This window comes from Megalobrama amblycephala, linkage group LG24, assembly GCF_018812025.1.
Source record: "Megalobrama amblycephala isolate DHTTF-2021 linkage group LG24, ASM1881202v1, whole genome shotgun sequence".
In the NCBI taxonomy this organism is placed as follows: Eukaryota; Metazoa; Chordata; class Actinopteri; order Cypriniformes; family Xenocyprididae; genus Megalobrama; species Megalobrama amblycephala.
Window position 1 is genome coordinate 26,596,222 of NC_063067.1, and position 13,714 is coordinate 26,609,935.

Here is a 13,714-nt window from a genome sequence, read left to right on the forward strand (position 1 = left end):
CTTACGCACAGAGATTGTTCCAGATTCTCTGAATCTTTGGATGATATTATGCACTGTAGATGATGATAACTTCAGACTCTTTGCAATTTTTCTCTGAGAAACTCCTTTCTGATATTGCTCCACTATTTTTCGCCGCAGCATTGGGGGAATTGGTGATCCTCTGCCCATCTTGACTTCTGAGAGACACTGCCACTCTGAGAGGCTCTTTTTATACCCAATCATGTTGCCTCCAGCTGTTCCTTAGATGTACATTTAACTTTTCCGGCCTCTTATATCTACCTGTCCCAACTTTTTTGGAATGTGTAGCTCTCATGAAATCCAATATTTGGCATGACATTTCAAAATGTCTCACTTTCAACATTTGATATGATATACATATTCTATTGTGAATAAAATACAAGTTTATGAGATTTGTAAATTATTGCATTCCTTTTTTATTCAGAATTTGTACAGTGTCCCAACTTTTTTGGAATCGGGTTTGTATCTCTATCCCAGAATATCGTCGTTGTAACAGATTTTTATTCAAAGTGACCAAGATTTCAATTATTACAGAGACAATCCCACTGTAGTTAAAGGATTAGTTCATTTCAGAATTAAAATTTCCTGATAATTTACTCACCCCCCATGTTATCCAAGATGTTCATGTCTTTCTTCAGTCGAAAAGAAATTAAGTTTATGGAGGAAAACATTCCAGGGTTTTTCTCCATATAGTAAAGTTCACTGGGGTTCAACGGGTTGAAGGTCCAAATTGCAGTTTCAGTGCAGCTTCAAATGGCTCTACATGATCCCAGACGAGGAATAAGGGTCTTATTTAGTGAAATGATCTGTCTTTTTCTTAAAAAAAATAAAATGTATATACTTTTTAACCACAAATGATCATCTTGCACTGCTCTGCGATGCACCAAGCATTACGTAATTACGTTGGAAAGGTCACGCGTGATGTAGGTGGAAGTACCGTGGTAGGGCGAAAAACTCTATCTCATTTTCTCCTCCAACTTCAAAATCGTCCGACATCGTTTTTTTACCTTTTTTGGTAAAGGCCGTTTGACTTAGACACTGGATCGGTACTTCTGCCTACGTCACGCGTTTTTGAGCATTTGTGATTATAAGGTATATGCATCTTTTTATTTTAAGAAAATGGCAGATCGTTTCGCTAGATAAGACTCTTATTCCTCGTCTGGGATCGTGTAGAGCCCTTTGAAGCTGCATTGAAACTGTAAGTTTGACCTTCAACCCGTTAAACCCCAGTAAAGTCCACTATATTGAGAAAAATCCTGGAATGTTTTGCTCAAAAAACCTTAATTTCTATTCAACTGAAGAAAGAAAGACATAAACAACTTCTCGGATGACATGGGGGTGAGTAAATTATGAGGAAATTTGAATTCTGAAGTGTAAGTTAGCAGATTTCAAACAGGTTTGTATTATTACACTGTAAACATGATCAAGTGTTTACTCTTCCCCTTTGTTACCTGAACACAGATATCCTTGTTTATTTGTCAGCAAATTTTTTGTTTTTCTTCTTTTGAGAGGTGATCTAAATATTCGTGGCTTGAAACAGATGGAAAATTGACAGGCATGCACTGCAGTTCTAGGGATGTTTTGCCCTCCAGGGTCTCCAGGCGCCAGTCACGTGACTGAAAATTGGCCAATGTTAGGAGGAGTCACCTTAATATATGGAGTCACCAAATCATTTAGCCTGGACCAAAGCCTTTCCTCTAAAACCTGAATCAGGGAAAAGGGTTTTCAGTTCAGCAAAACTTCAGCAGATGCTTACTTTTGTCTATAACGTATAGTGCCTTACAGCACACATATTTACCCCTTTGAAATAAAAAAAAAGGAAAATATAAAAAAAAAAAAACCTAATTCAAAATATTAATAATTACTATCAGTGATACTAAAATAACACTGCCTCTGAACAAGACCTACATTTTTTGCTAGTTTACAACACTTCTGTCAAACTATTATACCATCAGCTGCCCCTAAAATCAAAAGGAAATGGCTGGAATCGGATTCGCTTAAGGATACGCTTAATATGAATAATAATATCCCAGGAAAACCAACATCTTGACAAAATGACGGTCACTCTGAAGTCACCTGAGGTTAAGTGCCTTAATCAAGGTCATGGTAGTGATTTTACTGATCAGCCTTACAGACATATACGTTCATTTACCAGCTCACAACTATCCAAAGAGTAAAACAACAGAAACCAAAGGCATAAATAGTCAATATCTCTGTTGAATATGCCTTTTTATTTCAACTTAAACTATTGGCATATCAGATAATCATGCTGAATATGGAGTTCACCCAAGCCTAACATGTTTAATATGCCACTACTCTGTCACAGGCCCGTGTTTGTGTGTGTTTATGCAGGTCAATACTTGTGTTTGTTTCAGCATAAAACCAGCAGCGATGCTGCAGTCTATGTATTAGCCTGTAAGCTAACTGACCCCAAATGTACATTTATATTATGTAAAATATATAAAGTCCAGGACAGGTACTGCTACACACTGAGCATATGTATGTTTGTTTATTCGCTGTGTGACTGTGTGAGTCCCGTGAAAACACTGACACTGATGAATCAAAACATGACACTCAAACAGCATATTACCTGGACAGATGCTTCAGGATCTGCTTTTTAATAATTCCGGCCATCCCGTCAGATTGGCTACCTCTCCAGCATCTTCAGAAATCTTCTGCTGACACACACACTCACACACACTCTCACACAAACACACACTCACACCCCACTCACGACTGACACTGGTACTGCTCCAGCGCAGACTGTCTGCCAATGAGAATCACCGCAGCGACTGCGTGTCAAAATAAAAGACCTCACTGAGAAGAGAGACTCAACCACTAGAGGGCCTCAGCAAACTTCTGAGGGGGCCTCAAGATGACTTAAATAAAGACAATTATTTCTTATATGAATTCACCCCTCAACAACAGATTTTTTTTTTCTTTTTGAAGGGTGTTATTTCTAGACAGATACAATTAATAAAACTGTATAACTCGGATATTTTGTGTACATTTTTATGTATAATAATTTTTTTTAAATAGGCCTATTTATATTTATAATTTTTAACTCTGTAATATTTTATCAGATAGGAATTGTGAGTAAAAAAATTATTTTACTGGGCCCTTAAATTCAAACCATAAAACTGATTTACTTTGAACCTCCAAACAGAGTTATATATAGTATTTTAAACTAAAAACTGAATATATATATATATATATATATATATATATATATATATATATATATATATATATATATATATATTCTGTTTTTTAGTTTAAAGTACTACTATATATAACTCTATATAATACCACTATATATAACTCACTATATATATATAGATTAGTTTTAACTTAATGTGTCTTTATTTACAATGATTTTTAGCATCTATTATTGTGACAGTGGTGCAGTTATGGCATTAGATTGTTGTACCGTCTAAATATAATGGAATCTATTGATTACATCACAGATCAGTGATCAGTGATTACCATTCATATTCATTGATCAATGATATATTATAAATATAATATCAATATTCATAAAGCATTACTGATTTTATGCATACATAACGTACTTCAATGCACAAAAAATATGGAGTTATCATCCTAAATGTCCAAGACAATTCGTTTATTTTAGTGTAAAAATCACACAAAATCAAACAGGCGAGCTTTTATTTTGAAGATCGGGAAGATGTTTTGAGAGGAACTAAATCTTTTTTGATTCTGCCTTCACGCTTCCTGATTGCCATAAACACGCTAATATTTCTAATATTCTGTTCTAGTTGTTATTTTCTTTTAGTTATTGTGTATTGATGTATTGTTTAGAAACGGATAGAGGAGGTATGTTACATTTTATTGTCTTACGTGCCCTTTGTGTGTGCGAAAAGCACATTAGTACTTCCAGAAAAGGAGATGATAAATCTAACGTTATTGCTTTCGAAATAAACTAACATGTATGAGCTCCATAAAGAACTAAAGAAATATAGTATATTACGCTGTATAAAATCGGACAGCTGTCATCATATTCTGGTCTTTAGATTTAAGTTTGTCTGTTTCTGTACTGTCAGGGTGATTCCAGTTGTGGTCGATGGTTGATTTAGTCTGTGTGTTACTTTACTGCAAGACTTACAGGTGCATCTCAATAAATTAGAATGTCGTGGAAAAGTTATTATATTTAATATATTTATTTCAGTAATTCATCTCATATTGTGGAACTCGTGAATTAAATAAATTCAGTGCACACAGACTGAAGTACTTTAAGTCTTTGGTTCTTTTAATTGTGATGATTTGGGCTCACATTTAACAAAAACCCACCGATTCACTATCTCAATAAATTAGAATACTTCATAAGATCAATAAAAAAAGGATATTTTAAACAGAAATGTCAGGCTTCTGAAAAGTATGTTCATTTCTATGCCCTCAACACTTAGTTGGGCCTCCTTTTGCATGAATTACTGCATCAATGCGGTGTGGCATGGAGGCGATCAGCCTGTGGCACTGCTCAGGTGTAATGGAAGCCCAGGTTGCTTTGATAGCGGCCTTCAGGTCATCTGCATTGTTGGGTCTGGTGTCTCTCATCTTCCTCTTGACAATACACCATAGATTCTCTATGGGGTTCAGGTCAGGCGAGTTTGCTGGCCAATCAAGTACAGTAACACCATGGTCATTGAACCAGCTTTTGGTACCTTTGGCAGTGTGGGCAGGTGCCAAATCCTGCTGGAAAATGAAATCAGCATCTCTATAAAGCTTGTCAGCAGAAGGAAGCATGAAGTGCTCTAAAATGTCTTGGTAGATGGCTGTGTTGACTGTGGACTTCAGAAAACACAGTGGACCAACACCAGCAGATGACATGGCAGCCTAAATCATCACTGACTGTGGAAACTTCACACTGGACTTCAAGCAATGGTTTCTGTGCCTCTCCACTCTTCCTCCAGACTCTGGGACCTTGATTTCCAAATGAAATGCAACATTTACTTTCATCTGAAAAGAGGACTTTGGACCACTGAGCAACAGTCCAGTTCTTTTTCTCCTTAGCCCAGGTAAGACACTTCTGGCGTTGTCTTTGGTTCAGAAGTGACTTGGTACGTGGAATGTGACAGTTGTGGCCCATTTCCTGAAGACGTCTATGTGCGGTGGCTCTTGATGCACTGACTCCAGCTTCAGTCCACTCCTTTTGAAGCTCTCTTAAGTTCTTAAATCGGCTTCGCCTGACAATCTTCTCAAGCCTGCGGTCATTCCTTTCACTTGTACACCTTTTCCTACCACACTTTCTCCTTCCAGTCAACTTTCCATGAATGTGCTTTGGCACAGCACTCTGCGAACAGCCATCTCTTTCAGCAATGACCCTCTGTGGCTTACCCTCATCGTAGAGGGTCCTGATGATCGTCTTCTGGACAACTGTCAAGTCAGCAAACTTCCCTATGACTGCTGTTGGGATTACTGACCTAAACCCAGTATTTATAGCCTGAGAATGGTAATTTAATAGAACTTGAAATTAAATATTCTAATATATTTTGGAAATATTTTACTTTATTTAACTTTTACTTTTTGAATTAAATTACAGGGGAAAAAAAAAACTTTTTCATGATATTCTAATTTATTGAGATGCACCTGTACACTGATTTATGATGTTGGTTAAGATTAGGATAGGCAGGCACAAACCAGGATACATCATTAGAGTGCAATTACATTACTTTTTTTCAGACTGTGTTCCTCTGCTTTTCTTTGGCAGGCACCTGAAGAACCCACAATGCCTTATTTTGGCTCAGAGGAGACGGTAAAAGAGCTCAAGCGAGCTTTGTCCAATCCCCATGTCCAAGCAGACCGCCTCCGGTACAAAAACTACATCACCAAAGTCATCAGGTCCGTGAACTGTTCATCTGCCTTTTTTGATGAAGAGAGAATTTTCAAAAGGACAAAGCACCAAAAAAAAGCACCATACAATGAAAAAAGTGGAAATATCGGAACATTTTAAAATAGTATTTGCAGTCCTTATCTTAATAATCTTAAAGAATCTTAAAAATCATGGAAATATCTATAGTGAATTGTAGCAAATAAGCTCAAAATAAATATGAATAATTAATCATAACTAGTTATAATTAATTATAAATATTTGGATCATTTAATAAAATTCAAATATAAAATTCAGCAGATCAACAGCCTTGAGCAAACCATCAGGATCAGGCCAGTGGTTAAAATTTTTACTTGCCCCACCAAAATTTTCACTTGCCCCACAACAAAAAATTAATAAAGTAAAAGAAAAGAAAATGGGCCTATAAAAAAAGCCTATTTATTGTTTTTGATGTAACCTTAATAAATAGGGTTATGACACCAAAAGCTACTAGATTAACTCACTTAAATTTTAAATATTGTTAGACAAATAAACAGTAAGTAATAAAATAGTAACAAATAATCAAATTATGAGTATTAGCAAAAATAAATACAACAGAACAAACATATAAATGAAATAAACAGTGCTTTTCAAGTTTTTCATGTAGTTTTAAACAGGAGATTTTCAGGTACAGAAATTGTAATCTTATGTATAACTATATAGCTATGGATTAAACTTTATTAAAGTTAAATCAGTCAAGAGCAGTTACAGATGCATAAATAATGTTTTGAAATGTTGAAAATATAAAACGTTAAATACTGTTATTTGAAATTATTTTAAAAACGAAAATACACTTTAAATGTGAAATTAAACCCGCCAGTAGGTGGCAGCATGTCCCTTTTAATGAGCGGGTCATGAGATTCAACCGATTAATTTAAATGGCTGATTCACTCAGGAAGTGTTGCTCAGAGACGCAAAACAATTCTGTGTCGACTTTGAAACTATTTTTGTAGGCGAAATAGATCGAAACAGGCGATTTGGTGTCTAAAATGTAAGTCACTTGATATTAAAGTGCATATTGCAGGTTTAACATTTTTTTTTCGAGATGAATATATAACCTTGTACAAAAATACCATATAAAAAGGTACTGCAGGGTTTAAAAATGTTTTGCGAGACATAAGGGCATTAATTTAGTAGATAAAGTGACGGTCTCTGTAAAAACCGCTTTTTTTCAGCGTCGCGTCATTTTACGTCACTACAGGGAGATGTTCGCAGAGCTCTGTGTTGATTCAGTGCAGAATATATTGGTATTTAGCAACAGCGGCCGTGAATCAGTGTGTTTTCGGTAGTTTTTGTATTCTATTTATCATCGTAATGGTAAATTATTGTGTTTGTGGAGGTTGCACAAACTTCAGCCTGTCAGGACATCGAGTACAGAGGTTTACTAACAAGAAAAACTACGCTGCTATCTTCTGTGCCGGGCTTTGTTTTGTGCAGGTGAAGAGACGGGACTTCACTTCTGCATCTGCGTCGAAAAACGCGTTCATTTTAGACTGAAGGATTATCATCCTGGCGATATGGAGTTCAACATTGTAATACTTCTGTAAATGATTATATTAAATGAATAAACTTACACACGCTATGCTTCTTCACCGTTTTTACTTGAATCAATTTCAACACTGATGAATACAAATTATGTACACATGCATACAGTCTCACACTCACATAAAACAGTTTTGAATGATGTGCTGGTAATGTAAATACTCCAATTTCATGCATATGCCATGTATGTAAACTTATATATACATTCAAGTTCACACAACTACATAATCACGGCGTCATACATCCTCACACAATCAGTGAATGGGCACGGAATAAACTCATAACACAGAATTAATGAATAAAGGATAACATGAAACACATACAGTAACACTATGTTTGGCCGCCGGCTGGAGACATGATCACGGATCCGTCAGGGATGCAGCTCGATGAAGACTTACGGTGCACATTTTAAGTTTTGTGTTTGATTATTACATTTGCTAACTACCAAATCAGTCGTGATGAGAAACGGCTATATCACGTAACGTTAGTGTGGACGGATATTAACGCGAGTGACACGCTTGATCAAAGTTTATTCGTTTCTGTTATTAGTAATCAATTAGGCCTACTCCTAGATGACCAATAGCTTTGCTATTGCCTGATTCATGATAATAATCTGTACAATATTGTGATCTGAGCACATGTCGTTACCTAACGTTATATCTATAAGCTAACACCGGTCTCTGTCCTGTTCTCCACTGGTTCTCCTCACACAACAGCTCAATTTGTCTCTTTTGACCGTTATTCTGTCTAATTCTGGCCTGTCCCTGCTCTCTTGACCACATAGCAGGCTAATTGTATGGCTGTGATTAGTTATACGAGTATAAATAAGCATTTACAAATTCCTCAGCATCCGAACTGTCATTGCGATCCATTGTTTTCCTATAGTTTTTTTTTTTTTTTTTTTTTCCTATAGTTTATATTGATCGCGTTCCCTTCAGTGACGTCACGTCCGATTAGGCATTTTTCAGATGCGGAAGTAAAATTTTCTCACAAAAAACGACTCCAGAAGCCTATATGTAGCATATTTATGCGTGTTTTTTAAACTGTACATTGTATAAAATCAATATCACATTTGTAATCGTGCTGATATTTGGAGAAAAATGGCGCTCTTTGTTTAATATTGGTTAACTATATTAAATTATATACATATGAAAGATATACAGGGTCATTTTTGCCCTTTATCTTGAATTCTGGGGCATTCTAAATGAATTTTAATAGACTAACTTAAAGGTGCCCTAGAACTTTTTTTAAAAAGATGTAATATAAGTCTAAGGTGTCCCCTGAATGTGTCTGTGAAGTTTCAGCTCAAAATACCCCATAGATTTTTTTAAATAAATTTTTTTAACTGCCTATTTTGGGGCATAATTAGAAACGAGCCGATTTCAGGTTGCGGCCCCCTCCCGAGCTCTCGACTCTATCACTGCATAAACAAAGTTTACACAGCTAATATAACCCTCAAAATGGATCTTTACAAAGTGTTCGTCATGCATACTGAATGCATGCGTCAGATTATGTGAGTATTGTATTTATTTGGGTGTTTACATTTGATATTGAATGAGTTTGAGGCTATGCTCTGTGGCTAACGGCTAATGCTACACTGTTGGAGAGATTTATAAAGAATGAAGTTGTGTTTATGAATTATACAGACTGCAAGTGTTTAAAAATGAAAATAACGACGGCTCTTGTCTCTGTGAATACAGTAAGAAGCGATGGTAACTTTAACCACATTTAACAGTACATTAGCAACATGCTAACGAAACATTTAGAAAGACAATTCACAAATATCACTAAAAATATCATGATATCATGGATCATGTCAGTTATTATTGCTCCATCTGCCATTTTTCGCTGTTTTCCTTGCTTGCTTACCTAGTCTGATTATTCAGCAGTGCACATCCAGACGTTCTGCCCTTGTGTAATACTAACTCCCCTTGTGTAATGCCTCAATCATGGGCTGGCATATGCAAATATTGGGGCGTACACCCCGACTGTTACATAACAGTCGGTGTTATGTTGAGATTCGCCTGTTTTCCGGAGGTCTTTTAAACAAATGAGATTTATATAAGAAGGAGGAAACAATGGAGTTTGAAACTCACTGTATGTCTTTTCCATGTACTGAACTCTTGTTATTTAACTATGCCAATATAAATTCAATTTTTAATTCTAGGGCACCTTTAAATCACGCAGTGAAATCGTGCACTCTAAATATGCACGCGCACTAGTCTAACCTACTACACTACGTCACGTGCGTGCACTCAATGGGTGTGTTTTTGTTTGGTTTTTGTAAAGTGAGGGACATACTCGATAATTTCAGATAAATCAACAATTACGATATCATAGACGATATATATCGCACACCCTACAGCACTGGCCCGATTGGGCAAGTGACAGTTCCGTCTACTGTCCTGAGCATCGTTCACACTGGCCCCAGGCCATCGGGCAGTCCTTATTGTCGAGCCCTGTTCACATCAGCATTTTTCAGTAAAAAAAAAAAAAAAAAAGCATAAGACAAAATAAAAATAAAAAATAAACATAAGACTCACTCACTTTAGTAATATTAATATTTCATAAGTGAAAAATAGTTTATTTTTTTTTTTTTTCATTTTTCAGAGCGATTTCTGTCTTCCTGTTTGAAAAGCTGAGTCGGAGCAACGTCACAAAATCTGACGTAATCGTGTCCTTTCGGCCGAAGTATGGGCATGGTTCGAACATGCTGACGTAAGACCGTTTCGAGCGAATCTCGACATATGGATTGGATGACATAGAGAGCTCATTTAGTTGAATCACTGCGCTGTAGTATGCATAAGATTATAATTGCGGTATTGTGTCACAGAGGTTAGCATCACTTCGCTCGGAAGTGGATTATTTTGCTGTAATCTACCAGCACAATATGGAAAATATGTTCGCATGAGATCGCATTACAGCGGAGAATTCAAATATCACAAAAGTGCTGCTCATTCACCTCTGCCTGCTCTGGGTTCAAACATGCGAGCCGTAGGCCGTTTTACTCAGCACAGCAGCACGTGTAATACAAAATGCGGTTCAGAACTGAGAGAATTGAATACTTAGGCCAAACCACTATGAAAAATACGATTGTTATTTTGATATACACGCGGAGCGCGCATATGCTCGGTTTCAGCGCGGAGCTCCGCAATGAGTTTAATAACACTAGCCAACGTGACACAGAGCTCATATATAGAATTAAAGTATCCGTGTTTAAAGTTTTTATTTCACACATTCTCCTGCACCAAGACATTGAGTCAGCACGGTCTGTAAGCCTCTGCACACATATCTTTCTGATCAAGTTGTGGAAGCTTGTATCCGTCTTTGCATGTTGCACTTGCGAGGTGTACTCATTTCTGGTAATACTTGCCGCGTTCGCGTTTGATCTTAGTGTACAACAGGGCTGCGTTCAGCCCCGACAAAACATTGCAAAACGTTTTTTAAACGGAAACGGTGGTGCGTTGAACACCCCGTTCTGATGACGCAAGAGTTGCAACTATGGCAGCTGAGAAGGCCATTCTTTACAGTTCTTTAATGAAGAAGTTACGGAGCCCGATGAAGTTAGCGCATAAACGTCACGTGTTTAATACTGCAAAATACGCTCGATGTTACAGTCAACTGCCCTTGCCGTCCAGAATAAAACATCTCAAAACAGTGAAGGGATTTGTGGAAACTGTGGTTCTTATTGTGATCCAAAATTTGTCTTTATGTTTAGCTGAAAGTTTATGAAAGTATACACAATACAATAGTAATCCTGAATGATATAAGTATAGTATTTTATGTTACATTAATCAGTGTCTAGCACACCTTCCTAAGGAAGGGATATGGACCAGAAGACATTGCAATTACTAAGTGATATTTAGACAGTCTTAAAGAAGTTCCAGATCTATACTTGTGCTCTTATTATTTAAGTTATTTTGCCATTAATGTAAATAAATGTGCAAACAATATACTTGCTCTTGTGAATTTATTTTAATGTTAATTACATTTACGAGCTGTTTCTTTAATACCGCATGGTTTATATGCATGTTGATGCTGATTGGGCTAACATTTTTGACACACCACCAAACAAGAGAAAATGTATCTCAAACCTGTTGCACACCGTTTCCAGGAAACATGTCGTTCAACACGGAAACCGTAGCAAAACGTTGCGCACCGGTTTGAGCTTGAACGTGCCTCTGCTGAGCACTGGCTGGTGGCTGCATGTCTCTGTGGTGTACGTCATCACGCAAATAGCCAGTCGCGTTCTGCTCTTTCTAACGGCTGCGCCTCAAGTCAGTGATGCTGTAATGTATATATCGAAATACCGGAAATGTGTTTAAAAATCATATCACCGTTATCGAAAAAAATGATATCGCGATATATGTTGATATTGAATTATTGTCCAGCCTTAATATATATATATATATATATATATATATATATATATATATTATATATTTGGCAACATGATTGGTGTAGTGTACAGCACATTCCAGGGCCCAGTTTATGGCCGGGCCCCTCTCTGTCCTTAACAGCGGACAAAGGTTTGCTACATTTTGAAATGAAACTTCCACATCATTGCATTCTGTTTTTATTCACAATTAGGGCTGGACGATATGGCCAAAATTTATATCACGATATAATTCTTAATTTCGGTCGATACTATATAATTCCGATATCGATATGAACTATATAATAGCCTCAGAAAAACTGCCAAGAACGGCCACAACGTCTGAAAAATGAATTTGCCAAATCTATGAAATCTCTTCCTATAAAATTATATAATATTTTAGAAATAAAAACAGTACAAATAAATTTATGTTCAGCTTTTATTTGTATTTAGCCTTCATACAAACATAAAAAATAAACATAAGACTCACTCACTTTTGTAATATTAATATCTTTAACATTAAACTATAACGTAGGCTGATTTTATTATCCTTAATATAGATTAAAACAAAAGTGTTTCAGCCAAGATAAAGATTGTGAACAGTAAAAACAGAAAAAAACAGTGAGAAACAACAAAAACACATTGCTGGGGCAGGGACATTGTTGAGTGTTGATGACACTATGGGTGCAATGGTTCAAATTGCTCATGGTTCGGTTCGTATCACGGTTTTAGGGTCACGGTTTTGGTACAGTTCGGTATGTGCTATTAGCACATACCGAACCGTACCCAAACCGTGATCCTAAAAATAAGACTACTGTCAAATAAAAATAAAGAAAATAAGAACAAACGATCAAACTACAAGCAAATAAGTACATCACAAATAAGTACAATAAAGCAAATATTCAAATAAAATAAACAGTGCTTTTCAGGTTTTCAGGTATCTAACAGTAGTTTTCAGGTACAGAAAATGGATAAAGTAATCAAATATAAAATTACACTGCATATTATCTTTACTGTATAAAATAAATAAAGATGAATCATTATTGAAGTTACAAAAACTATTCAGTCAAGAGCAGTGAGTGATTTCTTTGTTATTTGTTGTTTGATTTAACATTAAAAACAGGCAGCAGGAATAGTTTTTTTCCCTTTAAGACATGCACGATCCAGTAGCTACATATACTGTTACACATGCGCTGTCTTTCTCGACTGTTATACGTTCACTTAAGACATAACCGACTATGTTTGCTAGGATACTCGCCAAGACGGGCATGTTGACTTAATTTTTGTATGAATTTGCCCGCTGAAGCGCAAGACTTGAAAGAGAACTCAGTATTTGCGCGCTGACTGAAATAAGCGTGTGCGCGCGTCGGATGAGCGCACACAAATCTTCTCACAGTGCGCGAGTTCTCTTTCGCGTCTTGTTCTTGAAGGTTTAAATCAGCAAAGCTTAAATGAGTTTAGTTTAAACAGATAGCATCGTGTGCTGTTCAGGTCTCACCTGCGCTCGCGCTATCAACACCCGGGTGATGACGGCGTAAATGACTGGACATTAGAGCATTCGGCACTAGCTGTTAACAGTTTACAAAGAGTGACTGTTTTGTCCACGCTTCTTGATTATCGTTTTTGTAACGTTTTGCGCATCCATCGACTGAAACATACATTATCTGAACTCTGTCTGTCTGTTTTCCATGTTGCTATTTTAAACAAACCATATTAACCGATAATGCTGAGTGAGCACTGGCTGATGGCTGCGTGTCTCTGGTGTACGTCATCACGCCAATGGCCAATCGCGTTCTGCTCTTTCTAACGGCTGCGCCTCAAGTCAGTGAGAAATGTTGTAATGTATATAAAAATTATATCGCGATATATATTGATATTGAATTATTGTCCAG

The 13,714-nt window shown here is 36.6% G+C and overlaps 2 protein-coding genes across 2 annotated transcripts in view; one reads left to right on the plus strand and one right to left on the minus strand.

The window, feature by feature from the left end:
* The window catches only part of uhrf1bp1 (UHRF1 binding protein 1), a 55,690-nt gene extending 52,883 nt beyond the window's left edge, over positions 1-2,807 (minus strand). The window contains 1 exon segment of the mRNA XM_048177817.1: positions 2,609-2,807. Within this exon segment, the coding sequence (XP_048033774.1) occupies positions 2,609-2,652 (44 nt within the window). The 5' untranslated portion in view covers positions 2,653-2,807.
* Positions 2,808-3,707: 900 nt separating this feature from the next.
* The window catches only part of ap4b1 (adaptor related protein complex 4 subunit beta 1), a 38,380-nt gene continuing 28,373 nt past the window's right edge, over positions 3,708-13,714 (plus strand). Inside the window, 2 exon segments of the mRNA XM_048178001.1 lie at positions 3,708-3,855; positions 5,747-5,877. Of these exon segments, the coding sequence (XP_048033958.1) occupies positions 5,765-5,877 (113 nt within the window). The 5' untranslated portion in view covers positions 3,708-3,855; positions 5,747-5,764.